The 18,315-nt window shown below is 39.2% G+C and overlaps 1 protein-coding gene across 2 annotated transcripts in view; it reads right to left on the minus strand.

Annotated features, from left to right (window-relative positions):
- Positions 1 to 18,315, minus strand: part of CHD1 (chromodomain helicase DNA binding protein 1) — a 56,712-nt gene that overhangs the window by 25,349 nt on the left and 13,048 nt on the right. For both annotated transcript variants that reach the window (XM_050328478.1, XM_050328477.1), the window contains exons 3-10: positions 12,569 to 12,773; positions 11,407 to 11,511; positions 10,607 to 10,674; positions 6,327 to 6,476; positions 5,766 to 6,040; positions 2,374 to 2,599; positions 1,434 to 1,534; positions 998 to 1,176 (exon numbers count right to left, since the gene is read on the minus strand). In XM_050328478.1, coding sequence (XP_050184435.1) covers positions 998 to 1,176; positions 1,434 to 1,534; positions 2,374 to 2,599; positions 5,766 to 6,040; positions 6,327 to 6,476; positions 10,607 to 10,674; positions 11,407 to 11,511; positions 12,569 to 12,773 — 1,309 coding nt within the window. The remainder of the gene's footprint in view (positions 1 to 997; positions 1,177 to 1,433; positions 1,535 to 2,373; positions 2,600 to 5,765; positions 6,041 to 6,326; positions 6,477 to 10,606; positions 10,675 to 11,406; positions 11,512 to 12,568; positions 12,774 to 18,315) is intronic.

The following is an 18,315-nucleotide window of genomic DNA, read 5'->3' on the forward strand; positions in this document are numbered from 1 at the left end:
AGTTGATCACCAGTCCTACTACTGACTGTAGTTACCAAAATGACTTCCAAGAGAAAAAATAACAGTAGGTATCCAATAGGTCATCAACTCTAGTTTTTATTAATCTACAAAATTGAGGCCATATAAAACTACCCAGTAATTTGCAAGTTGAAATTACTTTGATTGCTAATCTAAATTTCACAACAGGAGTGACTCATACAAAGTTTACTTACAAAATACACTACAATACTAAACAAACCCATCTTTGAATGCTAATAAAAATGCAGGGAACTGGTATCTACAAAAAACTACTCTTAGTGGTGCTGTTTTCCCTATGTAGTACTATACATCATTACTGCTATTCTGAAAAACCTCCTAGAAAAATTCATAGTATGTATCTCATATCTGGATTCATAGAAGAATTTCACCTTTTTACTATTGCAACTGGTGTGGTAGCTTGACCCTGGCCAGCAGCCAAGTTGCCAGCCAGTTACTTGGTTCCCACTCCAGAGGGACAGGGGAGAGAACTGACAAGGTGAACGTGACAGTGGGTCAAAATAAGAAGTTTACTGGGTGAAAAAAACCCCACCCACCCAAAATAAAAACCCACAAAGAAAAGAACCTCCCCCATGTGACAGAAGGCAAGTCACACATTAATTCACCAGCAGACTGATGACCAGCAAGTCTCCAAGCACCTCTTGCTGAGCCCACCCAGTTTTACTGCTAACAGTAAGTAGCACCAAGTGTCTCTTTGGTCAGTCGGGGGGTCAGTTGTACTGCTGTGTTGCCTCCCAGCCCACTCATGGTAAGGATGAAACAAAGCAAAGAGAACGCCTTGATACAGTACAAGAGCTGTTCAGCAGCAACCAAAACACCTGTCTGTTATCAAACCCGTGTAGGTCACAAATCTACAACACAGGCTGTAGAGATTGCTGTAACAAAAATGAATTCAAACCCAGTCAAACCCAGTCAAACCCAGTACAACTATTTATAAATACATCATGAATTACAAACTCACCTTGCAATCCTTAAAGGGAGTGGTCTTGGATTGATTTCTGCTGAAGTACTCATCAATGCGTGCCTGAAACTTTTTGGCAATGAGAGCTCCATCTTCCCAGCTACATTCTGAATAAGGCAGACCTTGCCATTTACAGTAGTAGTCTGGATAACCAGCTGCTGATTTCTGATTTGAATGAGCTGCAGAAACATACCAGAGAGACCTATCAGTTTTTTACTTCTGCACCCTATGAAAACATTCCTTTTAGGTAATAATACAACAGAAGCTAGCTTCACAGCACAGACAGTATGACAACTTTTCTCTTTATCTGAAGTTTTGTTTTGGATTAGAAAGTTAGCAATACCTATATTCTGAACTTCTTAACTACCAATACAACATAAGCTTAGAACATACAGAATTCTCAACCTTATTTTCTGTCTACAAGTTTGTAACATACCAATTATTCTTTCCACTATTTGATATTGTTTATGTAGATCATCTGTAAGCTCCTGTTGGCAGTTGTAATATTCCACATCTTCTGGAGAAGCATTTTTCAGCCTGTAACAGGAATTAATTTACAACATTTAATACGTTGTATAGTTTTAAACTACAAAAAATCAGGAACTCTATAGCTCTGAAAGTAAGCATCATAGGAATCTTGCTTAGAAAGTTTTTTGGAAGGGACAACGTAAAAAGTGGTTGCATCTGGCCTGGGTGCCTCATCATTAATGACTGAGAATACTGATTGTTGAGAATAAGTATTCTCCATGAGCTGCATAACTAACACCACTGGTAGCTGCAGGACTTGAATTTCTTGACAAGCAGTGTACTTTACAGAGTATTTTCATGGAACAGTATTCAGGGTGGTTCACTCTGTAAGAATCCATCTTATGATTAGTTGCCAAAAATCCCACCAGCATTCATTGAATATATTAAATATATTAATAAAACTGAACACTAAAAACATGACTTTAAAATGCATGGACTTCTTCAGGTTTTTGTTCTCAGGTTTGAGCCTCAGGTTTGAGCCAAGAATTATTCAAAGTAATCAAGAATGGCTAACACACCAAGAAAACACTGATCCCTGCAGGAATTCCTGAAAAACTCTGATCAAAGTATAATGGAAAAATTACTAAAAGGTTCGATTTATTATTTATTTTTAAACATTACCCATCTTGTTAAAAATCCATTTAAAACACACACAAACACTACTCAGGTTCAGAAAATCATCTTACGGGAACATATAAAGAGGTCTAAATTTTTTAAGTTTTTGTCTTCCTGTTGCACAAACACTCAAAATTATGCCCTCAAAACCAGGCAACAGGTCTCAGAAACACAACAGAGCATCTATATTGTTTCAAAATAAATATCATGGAAGTCTACATAAAAATATTCACCATCGCTTTGTTTCTTGATCCTTTTTCTTGTAATTGTCCAGTTTCTTCATTCCTTTAACATTTTGTTGCTTCAGTGTTTCCTCAGTTTCCCAAGTGTTATGGATGTGTGACCAACCTTTCCATTTAATGAGATATTGTATTTCTCCTGGCTCCTTTGACTTTTCAAACCCAGCATTTGGGTCACCATCTGCTTCAACTGCATAGATGGTGGTTGCAGCACCTGTGGCTGAGAAAGACACCACATCATAAGCCTTGAGTAAGTGCCGTAAGTTAACCAGTTAGAAATGTAACAAAGAAAGTAACTGATGATACTTTTAGATGAGCATATACTTTACTAGCATCTACAGTACTCGTGATTATTTGAACAATTATAATGCAGGTGTGTCAACACAAGTGCAAGTAATCAAAAGAGAATTAAAAAGCAATGAAATTTCTACATCTGTCCTGCAATATCTTATCTTTCCTTGTGAGAATTTTATTTGCATTCCTAGTTTTTAAAGAAGTCACCAGCAACGCTCCACTAACACTATCATCATCTGTTATGTTACTCCCATCTCTGAGCACACAAAAGACATCTCATGTTATGCTTGCTCAACCTTGAGACATGGTGAACCTACTACCAGAGACATTAGAAATCTGTTTCTTTCCAAACATGTTTTGTTACTTTTTCCACCTCTGTTATCTTACTGGGCAAAAATGTAAATTTAGTACAGACTGTACAGCAGCAGCAGTAAACAGGCTCATTTTTGTAAGAACAGCCTGATAAGGAAATGAACCCCAGCTGCTGGGGCCAGATAGTCACAAAAAGAGGCAACACCAAAAAGCATCACAAGCAGCAACATTATCTGAGTAGGAAGAATGTGAGAGGTTTAGTTCCTAAGGTTCTGACCACAGCAGTAACACCAAGCACTGGAGGAGGATATGTCAGAATATGGGACAGCACTGGAGAAAGAATTTGAGAGGAAGATTAGAAGTTCTGAGAGCGGTAAAAAACTTTAGACAGTGGGTATAACTCCAGGAGAAAGGCAGCCCTGAAATGCAAGGGGCTCAAGGTTTACATGGGGTTTTTTTTGTTAGTTTGTTTTTATAATTAGAATCCTAGTATGGATCCTCAAGGAGAACCAGTTACCTAGGACATGGAGAAGGCAAAGGTAACTCAACAACCATTTTGCCTCATTCTTCACAATCAAGTGCTGCTGCCACACCAAATGAGGCAGACAGGAACTGGGAGAATGAAGAATTACCCACTGTATGAAAAGATCACATCTGAGACCAGCTAAAAAAACTGAAGGTGCAAAAGTCCATGGGACCTGATGAGAGATGTTGTCGAGTCCTGAGGGAACTGGTGGAGTAACTGGCTAAGCCACTGCCCATCACATTTGAGAAGTCATGGTGTTTCAGTTCCCACTGACTGGAAAGGGGAAACATAAACCTGATTTTAAGCACAGAGAAGGAAGACCCAGGGAACTGCAGGCTGGGCAGCCTCACCTCAGTGCCTGGCAAGATCGTAGTGCGGATCCTCCTAAAAACTGTTAAGGCACATGGGAAATAAGGAAGTGACTGGTGAGTCAACATGGCTTCACTAAAGGCAAACCACTCCTGACAAGTCTGGTGGCCTTCTACAACTGGGGTTACAGCAGTGGTGGAGGAGGGAAGGGCAACAGATGTCCTATAGATGGACTTGTGCAAAGCATTTGACGCTGTCCTGCATGACATCCTTGTCTGTGAACTGGAGAGATACAGATTTGACAACTGGACCATCTGGCAGTTAAGAAACAGATGTTGCATTCAAAGAGTTGTAGTCAACAGCTCAACGTCACAGTGGAGGTCGTGGAAGAGTGTCATTCCTCAGGAGCTGCTAATGGGAACGATGCAATTTAACATCGTCATCAGCTTTATGGACAGTGGATGGAGGGCATCCTCAGCAAATCTGAACATAGCACCAAGCTGTGTGGTGCAGCTGACAACAAGCTGGAGTGAAGGCATGTCATTCGGAGAAGCCTGGACAGGCTTGAGAGGTGGGCCTGTGTGAACCTTATGAAGTTCAACAAGGCTAAGTGCAAGGTTCTGCACCTGCCTCAGGGCAATCCCAGGCTGGGCAGAGAATGCATTGAGAGCAGCCCTGAGGAGAAAGACTTGGAGGGGTCTGGTGGATGAAAAGCCCCATAGGAGTCATCAGTGTGCACTGGCAGCCCAGAAAGGAAACTGTGTCCTGGGCTGCAGCACAAGCAGAGTGGGCAACAGGTCAAGGGAGGTCATTCTGTCCCTCTACTTTGCTCTTGTGACACCCCACCTGGACTGCTGCATTGAGCTCTGGATCCCCCAGCAGAAGAAGGATGTGGGCCTGCTGGAGTACATCCAGAGGAGGCCACTAAGACAACCAGAGGTCATCACCTAGGAAGACAGGCTGAGAGAGTTCGGGCTGTTATGTAGGAGAAAAGAAGGCCCCACGGAGACCTATAGCATCTTCCTGTTCCTAAAGGAGGCCTAGAAAGCTAGAGACAGATTTTCTATATGGGTACACAGTGGTAGGACAAGGAGTAAGTGATAGGATAAGGGGTAATTGCTTTAAACTGCAGGAGGGTAGGTTTAGGTTTAGGTTAGGTATTAGGAAGAAATTCTTTACTGTGAAGGTGGTGAGGCACTATAACTGGTTTCCTAGAGAAGCTGTTGATTCTCCATCCCTGGAAATGTTAAGGCCAGGTTGGATGGGGCTCTGAGCAACCGGTCTACTGGAATGTGTCCCTGCCGACGGCAGAGGGGTTGGAACTGATGAACTTAAGGTCCCCTCCAACCCAAAATATTCTGTGATTCCATGATTTTAACCTGCAGACTCTAATACAAGCAGAACTGCCAGACACTGCATCTCATTGCTACTGGAAATATTATATGCCTACCATTATTCACATACAAGTGCACCATTGAATTTCAGATGCATTTTGTAGCCATTCCACACATTGTTCTGTATTTGTATAGGAGTTACCGAAATAATGATGTCAATGCCAACACTATCTTTCAGCGTTCAGACTATTAGTCAACTCTCCCCTTTAGTCCACATTCTCCAGTCCACTGTATATAATTTATACTGATCAAGTATCACTGAAGTGTACAAAGAGTGGCAAAACAATATGGTGTGTATTTATGCAATACAGAGCTATCTTCAATTTTTATTTTCTACTTAGGCATGCAATTTTTCTATATTTCTCTCTGCAATACTTAGAACGGACTTTGAAAAGGAACATCCTTATGAATATGAAAGGCTAAACAATGTGACTTTTTGGTAACTTTAAAATTATTGCTGTTTATAAACCTCACAGGTGACCTATAGCTGAGATTTCTGAAGTTGCACTACAATGCACATCAACATTTTAAGACCACTGAAAAAAAAATACCTCCTTTTCGGCCAACTCGACTATCCATAAACTTTTCTATAGTTTCAAATTCATCTTCTTCAGGTTGTGGGACATCTTCCCCACAAACTTCTAGCAAATCATCAGAATCTGTCTTGGTTTCTTCAGCTTCCTTGTAACTGATGTTGACTGTTGCTTGGCGACGAGATCCCCTCTTATCATAATCATCATCATCATCATCTTCCTCCTCATCCTCTGACGAATCAAGTTGTCTCTTTTTTGGTCCTGCGCTCTTTTTGCCACTTTTTGGCTTAATTCTTAAAGACAGTAAGATACGACAAACAATGTTTCAAAAGTGACAATAAATCTACTACACTGCTTTCTGAATACCCGTATTTCATGCATGCTCAGTTACTCCACTTTCAGTTAAAGAAGACAGGAAAAGGTATTCAGAAGAAAGTATTAACATGTTATTATATTATTATTAAAAAAAGGGTACTTTTCTAAAGAAAAGGCTTTAATGTTTTCAGTCATATGTATTGTGTAAATACTCAACTGCTTATCAGAAATAGTACCAGAGTATCCAAATGCCTGACTTCTTACCTGGTCGGAGGTTTCCGGCTTTTGACCTTGTTTTTTGGCTCATAGTCAGATTCACTCTCTTCACAACTGCTTTTCTCATTATCTTCCTCCGATTCAGATTCAGAACCAGTTCCTGATACTGACCCGGATCCTGACATTTGCCAGTCTTCACTGTACATATTGAAAAACAAAACAGTAATTTACGTTATTGGGTTTTTTAGAATAGTTATTCACCCTCAAGGGATCTGCTGTAATTTCAACATTCTCCCCAGAAAAAAAAAATCTCATAGTCATTTCAGTTGAAGAGACAGAAAACTATCATCAATGAATACTAGATAATTAAAAAAATGACCAATGGGAACTGGACTAAGTTTTCTGTTATCAAGTAGATTTAAAATCTCAAATAACAACAGTGTAAATTTAGCATGACAAATGAGTTGATATTAAGAAAACAAAGTACTTAACAAGTCTAACGGGAAAGATACACAGTTATCAGAACTAACACATGCTCAAATTATAAAGTGCTGTCATACCATATTCTGCAGAGACCCATACCGTTTAGTGCCTATGGCCCCTGTGGTCCATGTGAAGAATCAGCAACTTTGGCATGAGAACCAAAAAATAATACAGGCAGTTTTAAGAAACACTCAGAAAAACCTGAACTGCAGTAACCTGTGAGTGGCACTGGCTCCCAAAAGCTCCCACATTAGTGTTTCATAGCCAGGCATGGTACCATGAGTAAGACACTTGTGACTGATCAGCAGGATCTCCTTATTTCTGCTTAACTGAGATCTTCTACTTCACGACAGGAAAGACATATGCAGTGATGACAATATCTTGATTCACACTCTGATATTATACAGGTGAATTTAATCTTAATAGCTTAATGTACAAGAAAAAACAACAACAAAAAAAGAGTCTGGCATACACTGCTGAGACACTGATAAACTTTTAAACTAACATCAGGTTTAGGTCTACTTGACCAGGGTGCTAGAGCAGTAGTACTGTTCATCAAAACTGGAAGTTTTTAAGAAGAAATATCTTCCTTAAATTTTCAATCAGGAAGCCTAGGAATAGGTGTTTTGATCCCTCCTCCCTTTCTTGTCTTTCAGGACATTGTCTCCTGGAGGAAATTACATTATCATTGTTTCAGTCATTCCAGATAGATCTTTTGTACAGATGACACATGGACAGTGGTACAGAACGAATGGTTTAGGTTGGAAAGGACCTTAAAAATTATCTAGCTCCAACCCACCTGCCCTGGACATAGACACTTCCACTAGACCAGGTTGCTTAAAGCCCTATCCAACCTGGCTTTGAATACCTCCAGGGATGTGGCATGCACAGCTTCTCTGGGCAACCTGTTTCAGTGCCTTGCCACCCTCACTGTAAAGAATTTCTTCCTAACATCTAATCCAAATCTACCCTCGAGCTTAACACCATTTCTCCTTGTCCTATCACTATATGCCTCTGTGAGAAGATTCTCTTCAGCTCTCTTATAGCCCTCCTTTAGGTCCTGGAAGGTGCTATAGGGTATGTCCAGAAATCTTCTCTTTCACAGGCTGAATAGCTCCTATAATCTCAGTCTGTCTTCACAGGTGATGTGCTCCAGACCTCTGGTCATCTTAGTGGCCTCCTCTGATGTGCTCCAGCAGACCCACATCCTTCTTCTGTTGAGGGACCCACAGCTGGATACAGTACTCCAGGTGGGGTATCACAAGAGTAAAGCAGAGAGACAGAATGACCTCCCTTGACCTGTTGCCCACTCTGCTTGTGTTGCAGCCCAGGACACAGTTTCCTTTCTGGGCTGCCAGTGCACACTGATGACTCCTGTGGGGCTTTTCATCCATCAAATACCCCCACGTCTTTCTCCCCAGGCTGCTCTCAATGCATTCTCTCCCAGCCTGTATTTGTGCTTGGGATTGCCCTGAGGCAGGTGCAGAACCTTGCACTTAGCCTTGTTGAACTTCATAAGGTTCACACAGGCCCACCTCTCAAGCCTGTCCAGGCTTCATTTGGATGACATCCCTTCCCCTCCAGCTTGGTGTCAGCTGCACCACACAGCTCGGTACCATGTTCAGATTTGCTAAGAATGCCCTCAATCCACTGTCCATGGCTCTGATGATGATGTTAAATGGCATCGTTCCCAACAGCAACTCCTGTGGAATGACACTCTTCCACAACCTCCACTGTGACATTGAGCTGTTGACCACAACAATGGTCAATTTCCATCTAATTTTTTATCACATATCCTTCCTGAGAGGGCCCATATTTTCCCTTGTCTTTCTTTTATCCCTGATGTACCTAAAGAAGCTTTTTTTGTTATCCTTCATATCCCTGGCCAAATTTACTTCTGCTGGTGCTTTAGATTTCCTAACCAGATCCCTGGCTGTTCAGACAATTTCTTTTTATCATCCCATCATTCCCTACTTCCATCCTTGGTAAGGTACCTGTTCAAGTTTGTCCAGGAGCTTCTTGTTCATCCCTGCAAGCCTCCTGATGTTCTTTGATTTCCTCATTAGAGGGATGCATTACTCTTGAACCTGGAGGAGTCAAGCTTTGAGTATCATTCAGCTCTCCTGGGTTCCTTTTCCCTCTAGGGCTCTGTACTCTGACACTCTGCCAAGGAGATCCTTGAAGAGACGAATCTGCACTGAAGTGCAATGAGTTTGTTGTGCATCCTCCCCACTGTCCTGAGTATCTTGAGCTCTACCATTTCTTGGTCACTGCAGCCCAGGTTACCCTTGAGCTTCACATTCCCACCAACCCCTCCTTGGTGGTGAGAGTAAGGCCCTGCATAGCACCTCTCCTTGTTGGCTTCTGTATCACTTGGGAGAATGTGAGGTTGCTCCTCTTTGTCTGTAGATGGCCTCATTGGCTTGGTCTTCCTGATTAGGCAACCCACTATAATGGGCAGACCCTCACTATAATGTCACCTGTCCCTGCCCTCCCTTTGATCCTGATCCATAAGCTCTTAGTCACCCATCTCCAGGGCAAGCTCCATGCACTTCATTTGGTAACTGACATGGAGGGTAACAGCACCTCATAGTCTTCCCAGCCCGACCTTCCTGAAGAGCCTGTATCCTTCCACTCTCCAGTCAGAGCAGTCATGATGCCAGTTAGACAGAGCCCTGCAGGTGTGCACACATCCCTCATTAATCCCATTTATTCCCCACGCTGCTTATGTTACCAGACAGGCATTTACACTGGGCTCCCAATGAAGTTGACTTTCTGTCTGGCGTGGCTGGAATTCCTTGGTGCTGTCCTTAAAGAATACTTTTTCTACAAGTAGTTAATTAAAAAATTATAACATGAATCCACAACCTGTATTTCTTTGGAAATATAATAAACAGATAGAAACCACCATCCTCTAAGGCTTGAACATGTACTGATTTATATCAGAGAAATCTCTGATCTGCCTGTCAGATAACAACTACAAACAAACTTTCTCATATGAGCCACAGGATAAACATTCAAGCACTGGATCCATGAAGTCATTTAGTTACAGTTTCCTGAACTTTAATATCTTTCTTGAATGGAGTATGCTATTAGATGCAATCAAATTCATAACTAACAAAAGAGTGTGAATAACAGTCCATTGCTAAAAAAGTACCATTTTGCAGAGTGCTTTTATTTATGTCTCCTTTTTTTTTTCCACCCAACTAACATTTTCTGAAGATATTACACTGGCAATACTTAACCCTGAGGTAATTTATTAATTGGGAGATGAAGACTGATAGAATGGCTCAATTTCTACACACCGCTTATAAAAGACACAGGTCACTGACTCCTCATAACTGTCACAATTACAACATATAACCTATCATTTAGAAGGAGCCTACTTTCAGTAAAAGCAAAGTTATTTACTATCAAAAGTACAGAACTTTTACACATGCCAGAGAGGGAAAAAAAACCAAAACACTAACAACCCCACACAAACCCAAACAAAAAGAATCTGGCATTAACTAAGGGATTATAATTTGAATTTGCTGTGAGACAACCCATTTCTACATGAATTATTTGAGAGGGCCTTCAGCTCAAAAATAAACTGCAACAAAGTATTTTAAAAATAAAAGCACTGATTAATGTTTTCAATAATGTAGGCTCTTTTGCTAAGAAATTAATATAATAGAGATGTTCATTTGAGAGTCTATTTTACAAACTGCAAAATTGGAAACGAAAGATCAAGACGAATTAAAAAGGGAACATAAGCATTTCAAGGATGAGGAAATGAAGTAAAAATTATGAGCATAAGTCCCTATGATAAAAAATCTGTGTTATTACTTATGAAAATATCTTACTCTTTATGTTTTTTCTTCTTGTTTTCACTGGATGAGTCATCTGCTGAATCTTCACTACTTGAGGAGTCCTGCAGGTGAAGGAAAAAAAAACCCCAAACCCAAGTCATTATCACAAAAATAATTAAGTACTTTTAACATCTAAAAGATAAATCAGCTTCCACCTCCATACTGGAGGCATATGATTCATGTTTTACCCTCTTCATCCCCCGCAGTGTAGACGTTAATACAGAATGAGATAAAGCCTGCTATTGTTTTTGTATATATCCATCTAAGAATATGCTGTGCCAGCACAGTTCTGGAGAACACCACAAAAACCCCCATCTTAAAAAATTAACGTTGTGACTACACACATGGTCATGGTTTAAGCAGCCTCACGTTAACCAAGATGATGGTTCTATTGAAATTCTAATAAAATCTCCTACCCTGAGAATGAGCCTTCTCACCTTCCATATTGTTTCACATTAAAATAGCAGTTTAAGAAAACTCTGAGAATAGCATGCTTTTGCTTTCTTCACACTCAAAGAAAAAACAAGAATCCTCTTAAACTTAGATTTTGCTAAAGCAAATCTCATTGGCCTAAGTTTAGATTTAGATTAACTTTTACCCTGAAAAATATCTTTCAGGGATATAACTATTTTCCTTATAAAACTGTCAGTTATTCAAATGTTACTGTTACAGCCTAAACCCAGACTTCTATGCACATTCAGAGAATACAAATTGGCCCTACAAATTTTATTCTAAAATATAAGACAATGAGACAGGTATATTTACATTTTAAAAATCTGAATTATGTTAATCACCTCTTCTGAAGCACTGTCTGACGAGGCTGCCTTTTGTTGTTGCTGTTGTTTCTTGAGCACTGCTGATCTTTGCACAGCAAGTATACTTGGACTAGACTTCCAAAACTAAACAGGAATAGAGATGCCAAGTCAGTTAAACATACTGAGTCTCCAGGTTACCATATATTTACTTTTCCTAAGTAGCATCCTATTAAGACTGATCTTTATCAATTACAAGAATTCACTACAAAATACTGCATTAACTAACAGTATTAGATAGTTTTTTAAAGTGGTAAGATTTTTGTAAAACAGAATGTTATACATTAATTGCCAGGACAATTACTACAACACATTTAACAATAGTTGTGTAGGTACTGTCAAGCTAAAACACTGAAAAAGTACAGTTTTAAACTGCCACAGATAAATTCTTTCAGACCACTTAACTGCTATGTTTTTGTTTCATACAGTAACACCAAAGTACATGAAAAAACAATAACAGAGAATTCTTAACAGTCTTCAATTCTTGTGGTAACTAATATACTACTACCTTTCATAAATACGGTCTAACACTCCAGTAAAGTCCATACAACATAGCAGAGTGCAGGTAATTCTGGCCCACTGGATTCAAGGGATTTCTAAAAACCACTTTTTCCTGTCTTTAGCTGACTTATTGATAAAGAAAGCCTGTATGTAAGCTTGAAATTTTTATACCATCATTTACTGATGCAAGGAAACCAAGTGTTGGAGAAAAAAATGTAAATTATTGATACAAGGAAACCAAATGCCAGAGAAACAATGTAAAAATAGAATTTCAGAAATAACATTACATGTGTCTTTATCTTCTGTAAATTCCAATAAATTACAGTATGCTTCACTCTGATGAAATTTAGATAGGCTTTTAGCTCAAAATACTTATGAGTATTTATAATTCTCACATTTATAAATGTGAGAATTTTAAAAGCACAAATTCAAGTATCTACACATGAGAAACTTGCCCAATGTTTAAGGCAGATAGGGAAATGCATTCACTAATCCAGTCAAGTTAAAATCTGACTAAAAACACTTCATTATGTTCTTTTATTTTTTAAATGAACGCTGCTCTTGAAACTAACTGCACAGAAAGATTTTTTTTAATATTTCCCCCTCCTTTCCCCCATAGGGTTCATTTATTTGTCTTGTTTACCTCAGATCCGTCAACTTTTGGTGGTTTAGACTGAATTTGTTTCTTCTCTCTAGATGTGTCAGACTCTGATTCTGACTGAGAGCCTGACTCTGAACCAGAGTCAGAGTCACTGCTGCCTGACTGGCTGCTGCTTCCATCGCTGCTGCTTCCAGAGCTTGAACCAGATCCAGAACCTGATGCTGAACCGGAATCATCATCTGATCGGCTGCAACAGCAAGTTAGTAGGATATTACACAACCGCCAAGGTAACAGAATTAAAAGAAAAAAATAAGGTTTATATGTGAAGCCCTAGCTTCACGTATAAACCAATTAATAAGTTAGACCAGACAAACAGGTAGCACAGAAATGACACAGATGATAAGTTCAGATGAATAAAGTTAAAAATATAGAGGAAATAAAAATTCAAAGTGTAATCAGATACTCTCTGTGAAGCCAAAAAAGGAAAAGATAATGCAAAAACATTCAAATTAATATGGCAGAGTCAAGCGAGGGAAATAAAATATGATAAAAATGTTTTTTAGCCACACAAACTGTCCACCTTCACCCCCTCCAAAATCCTTGCTTAGTTCCATCAAACCCGATTTTAACAGTTAAGTCTATTTCATAAAGACCTGTCCAACTAAAGACTGTTTTCAATCTTTATAGATCAGCAGTACTGCTTAAAAGAGAAAACAAAAAGCTACACAGACCATGTTTTTCTATTAAAATAAGAAGACAATTTTCCCATGCAGACAATTCCAAATTTGTCATGTGTGGTATGACTTGTGCCAAGGGACTCTCCTTGGCATACACTTGAGCTGCCAGATTATTTCACCTGTATATTCCTTTTACACCAGATTTAACATACTCAGAATGACCAATAAATATTTTATGACCATTCAAAAACTTTACATTTGTTTTTCTAGAACAACTTCAAAGAGTAGCTGAGTTAAAACTTTAGTAAGATTTGTCAGTAAATTAATAGTACCATATTTCAAAGATAAAGTGACAAAAGAAACATCACATAGCAAAACAACTTTAAATTCTGTACACATTGACCACAAACGCTTACAAACCAGAGTAAACATGAAGCAGAATCAAACATGTTAAAAAGTGGTATCAAAGCCCAGCCAATCTCTGCCAGCACAATTCATCTGCCTGACAGTACAGTCAGCTGGAGGTGGGGCAGGGGAAAGAGCAGACTGATCATCTGCCCTAGAACACACTTAACTGACAACATTTTAAAGCTACAAAACAAAGCAAACCCACTCCTTTCTGCTTTTGCTGGCATCAACAAAACTGTGCCAGTGCAGAAGAAATGAAGCTATTCATAAACAGACCCCTGCAGGCTGCACCTCCATCAGCCATCTGCAATTGGCAATGACGAAAGAAAGAGAGGCAAACAGGCAGACCGTGGTGAAACCTCCTTGCTCTGGAGGGGGAGATGTGTGCTGCTGGGCTTCCTTGCACCTGCTGAGAGGAAAACTGGGAAGCAAAAAGGCTGCTCCCAAATTTCCATTTCTTTCATCAAAGGCTTACTTCAGGCATGGTGCTGTAACACCAACCTCACCTGCCAATAAAGCAGGTCATCCACTACAGAACATGACCAGAGGTTAAACTGTGCCAGAAATTAATGGTACTTGATGATGATCTTCCAAAGAGATTTTCATTGTTAATAGTGTTTTTGTACAGAAATGTTGCCTGACCTTAAATGCTGGGTAAATCACACCATTATAAAACAATTGCATTTCTCAGCAAAACAAAGTGCTATAAATGTCAGTGGGACTACAGAAGGCAGCACTAACTATATGTGAAGAGAAATAGAAAAAAAAAACTCAGCATGAAGAGACAAAAGTAAATACCAGACAAAGTTAAGGTGATAAAAAGTCACCAAAAATGTGTAAATGCTTCATAACCTTGTAGGAGGGGAAAAGGAATTAAATACCTCCATGTAGGACAAGACTTGCTCAAAGAGGACAATAATAACGTGCAAAACACTACGCCATATGGATAGTAATTAAGATAGTTTTCCATAGAGTAGTAAAATACTTCACACACATCAATACAGTGCTAACTGTATGTTCAATTACACAAAGAGCCACAGGCAACCAAAACAAGGTGCCTGTTTTCTAAGGTAGCAAGGGGAAACTAACACTGGAATAAGCCATCTTGGTCAACTTGCTAACATTATGAGAATCACGTGAACAGGAGACAATGATGGAGGGAGAACAAGGACAGAAAGAAAAAAATAAATTTTCCAGTCAATTATTTAGATAAGTAAGCAAAAATTACACTGACTGGATAGAATCATAGAATTATCAAGGTTAGAAGAGACCTTTAAGATCATCCAGACTGACTGTCCACCCAGCACTGTGACTGCAACCTCTAAACCAGATCACCCAGATCCAGACTGCTCTTGAACATCTCCAGGGACAGACAGTTGATGAGAAACGTTGTCTTGTTGTTCTTCACAGGAAGAATGGAGTGGTAATTTCAAAACCAAAGGATCTGAGGTAATGAAAATAAAAGTCTAGTGGATAATGCTATTTGCTGTAGAGTTGGATGCAAAAAACCCAGCTAGTGCTCAATCTTATTATTTACAAAGAGATGAGCTATCATCTAAGGTCACTGTCAAATAATACCAAGGGATGTGGATTACATAATATTCAGAAAAAAAACACAGACTCCTTATCTTGCCAGCTAGCTAGCTCTCAACAAAGCTGGGATTCTGGTAACGAATTCCCATTAGGCTTATGAGAAGGACCAGCAAAGTAAAAGCAATTCCATAATCCCTGGGATTGCTCACAATAGACTGGCCTCATTTGGATAAGAGCAGACTCATAAAACTCAACTGGACCACAGTAATATCTAATGAGAGCAAAAATCTTAATTCAAGCACGTTACTAATAAATGCAAGACTTCAAAACAAACCTGCAGGTAGAAGTAAAAGGGATGAGGAGAGGAAGTAATGAAATTACAAGAAACAGGAACGAAGAACAAATAGCAACATTCACCACAGCTCGTTTAGAGCTTCCCTAGTGACACCATATATAAAGGACAATGCAGGATGTCTACCAGAGACTAACAGCTAATTGGTACAAAAAAAAAATAAATAGTAGTATGAAATTCAAAGGCCTTAGTCAGCATCAGATCAGCACAAGGAAAGGTGAAAAGACAAACCAAGTAGCAGCATGTAATTTTAAAACTAGGGAAACAGTAAGGACTTGCTCAAATATTTATCAAAACTTAGAATGCTATAGCAGTATAAATGCATAAAAGAGAGTCTGAAATTAACTCTTAGAAAGCACTACAGGAGTTACAACACTCAAGGCTAGTCTATGCTGATCAGAGCCTACTTTAATCATAATCATCCAAAGTAATGCAGATGTATGAAACTATGAGATTCTGCCTGTACACTTCCCCATGTGCACCACATATTCCCTGACATCTTCAGAGACCTATAGCACATATAAAAAAAATCAGGTAAGATTAACAAATATAGCTTCATTTCTACTGAAATGTGAAGAACTTCATGGATCACTGGCCACAGGAAAAGTAACTGACAAGCTCTGAGGATTAGAAATGGAATATTTATTTTATCTTGTCCTTTCATACAGTGTTTCAACCTGGGCTTCAGTAGAACACTGACTTGGAGTCACTCTACAACTCTACAAAGACAGCACTGTAACTCAGGAACCTAAAGCTCCTGTTTGCAAAGAATGTAGTAAGTGAAGTAATAAATAAGTAAACTTTGCATGACCACATGCAATAAAGGCAAATGGGAGATCGTTAAGACAGTACCAAGCAGCAGTGCATGACATGTAATACCTACAAATCCCCAAAAGCTGCAACAGTCCACACATCAAAAGACTCTCCTCTAGTGAAATTTGAAGGCTCTGAATGAAAAGTAATAGTGATGCAGAGCCTAAGGCAAAAAACACACCCTACACTAAGAGCTACAGAGTTCAAGTGCTCAGTTTTCAGCGTATAAAACATTTCCATTATTAGAGAGAAAATTAGTATTTTTCTTCTTATCACTTAAGTCACTGCAAAGATCCTAAAGAGAACACGTTTATGCCAAGATTAAAATATTATACACTTCTGAGTGCAGACTGTCCTCTTGCTTTTTCTACTTAAAAAAAATAAATTCGTCTAGCATTCTAATGATAATTATTTTGTGTAACATAGCAGTTTAAAGGAAACCTTTTTGTATCAACACAACAAAAAAAACTCCCAACCCTCTACTGTCTAACAAGAGTAGCTATCTATTGAAACAGAAACTGAATAGAATTCTTCAGCCTAAGAGTTACTTCTTAATTACCTCTGTATCTACAAGGCAGAAAGAACAGACTTGATTACCAACTGGATTTTTTCTTGCTTCTATACATATGTCACGTAAAGCACTTTTAGACCAACATCCGACCACACCAGTGATCAACTTCTGATATAAAGGACCATCTTATTCGTTTTTTACAAAATACTTGTAAGAAAGCAGCAGCAATAAAGTAAAAATACAGACCTATCTAGCTTTTTCTAAAAATCAAGAAATCCACCAGAACATGCAGAGGCTTGTCTGAGACAAAGAAGATGAGTTACACAAAGAGAATAAACAGCTACCTTTCCCCTCATAACAAATTGAAAAGCAAAATATATCTGTGGCATTTTCTAGCCAGGTCTCTTAAGTTGTGTCCATAATGAAGAAACAAGGCACTGAAAATAAAGTCCTACTGAACACCCACTACAGCAACACTTTGCCATTTCAACTTCTATTCAGAACAGATACTAGCAGTTTACTATATCACAGCAACTCAACATACAGAGACAACCATTACTAGCACTTTGCCTCTGCAGATGTAACATCACCAGAACTTTGTACTTTTTATTTTTGTTTCATATGTAGTGCTGATCTACACCAAACTTAACAATGAGTCATTGCGTTCCATTATCACAAGAGGAGAGCCCAGTGACCCTGCCTCAGGACTTCACTGCGAAACTATCTCTGAAAGCCAGCCTCCTTAGTGAGGAAGACAATCCATTCTTCTGTTAGCTGATGTAAGGAAGACCAGGATTTACCTAAAGGCTTTACCTTTTCCTCTAAGGAACCAATCTTTTAGCTACAGTATTTACCCTAAGGTGTTCATGAAAGAGAAACAGCTTCCCCTTCTCCCAGCCTCACTGCACCTCTCTGACAAGACAAACCACTGGAACATGAATGCAGTCTTCAAAGAGGGGTGCACACAACCAGAAGGTGTTCAAGACAACCCATGGGGGTATTTGAAGAACATACTGGAACTTCTATTTAGATTTATTTTTATCTAAAAAAAACAAGCCAAGTCAAAAAAATCCACCCAAACCCACAGGCACAACAAAGTAACAATCCAGGAAATAAATAAATAAAAAAACAAACAACAACATCCCACCCCAAACACCCACAAATTCAGCTTCACAAACATTTAATGTATGGTTTGACACTAGTAAGCTCACTCAGTCCACATGTTTGAGGGGCCTGTGTCACATATGGCAGCTGTGGGGTCCCAGGTGAAGTCTGTGTTCCACAACTCAGAGTGGTGACAGTAGCGCAATCACTCCATTCCTTTTCTGTGCAATGAGACGGACTACAGACTGCGTCTGCCTGATTAGGGGGATTTATGGATAGTATTACTTAGTTTTAATGAAACGAACCTTTACAAAATGGAGAACTGGTTTAAAAACAGCCCTGTAAAGAAGTAGTGGAAGGTAACACTAACACTGTGATTGGAAGTGAAAAA

Source organism: Myiozetetes cayanensis, unplaced genomic scaffold, assembly GCF_022539395.1.
Source record: "Myiozetetes cayanensis isolate MyiCay16 unplaced genomic scaffold, myiCay2020 scf4, whole genome shotgun sequence".
Lineage (NCBI taxonomy): Eukaryota > Metazoa > Chordata > Aves > Passeriformes > Tyrannidae > Myiozetetes > Myiozetetes cayanensis.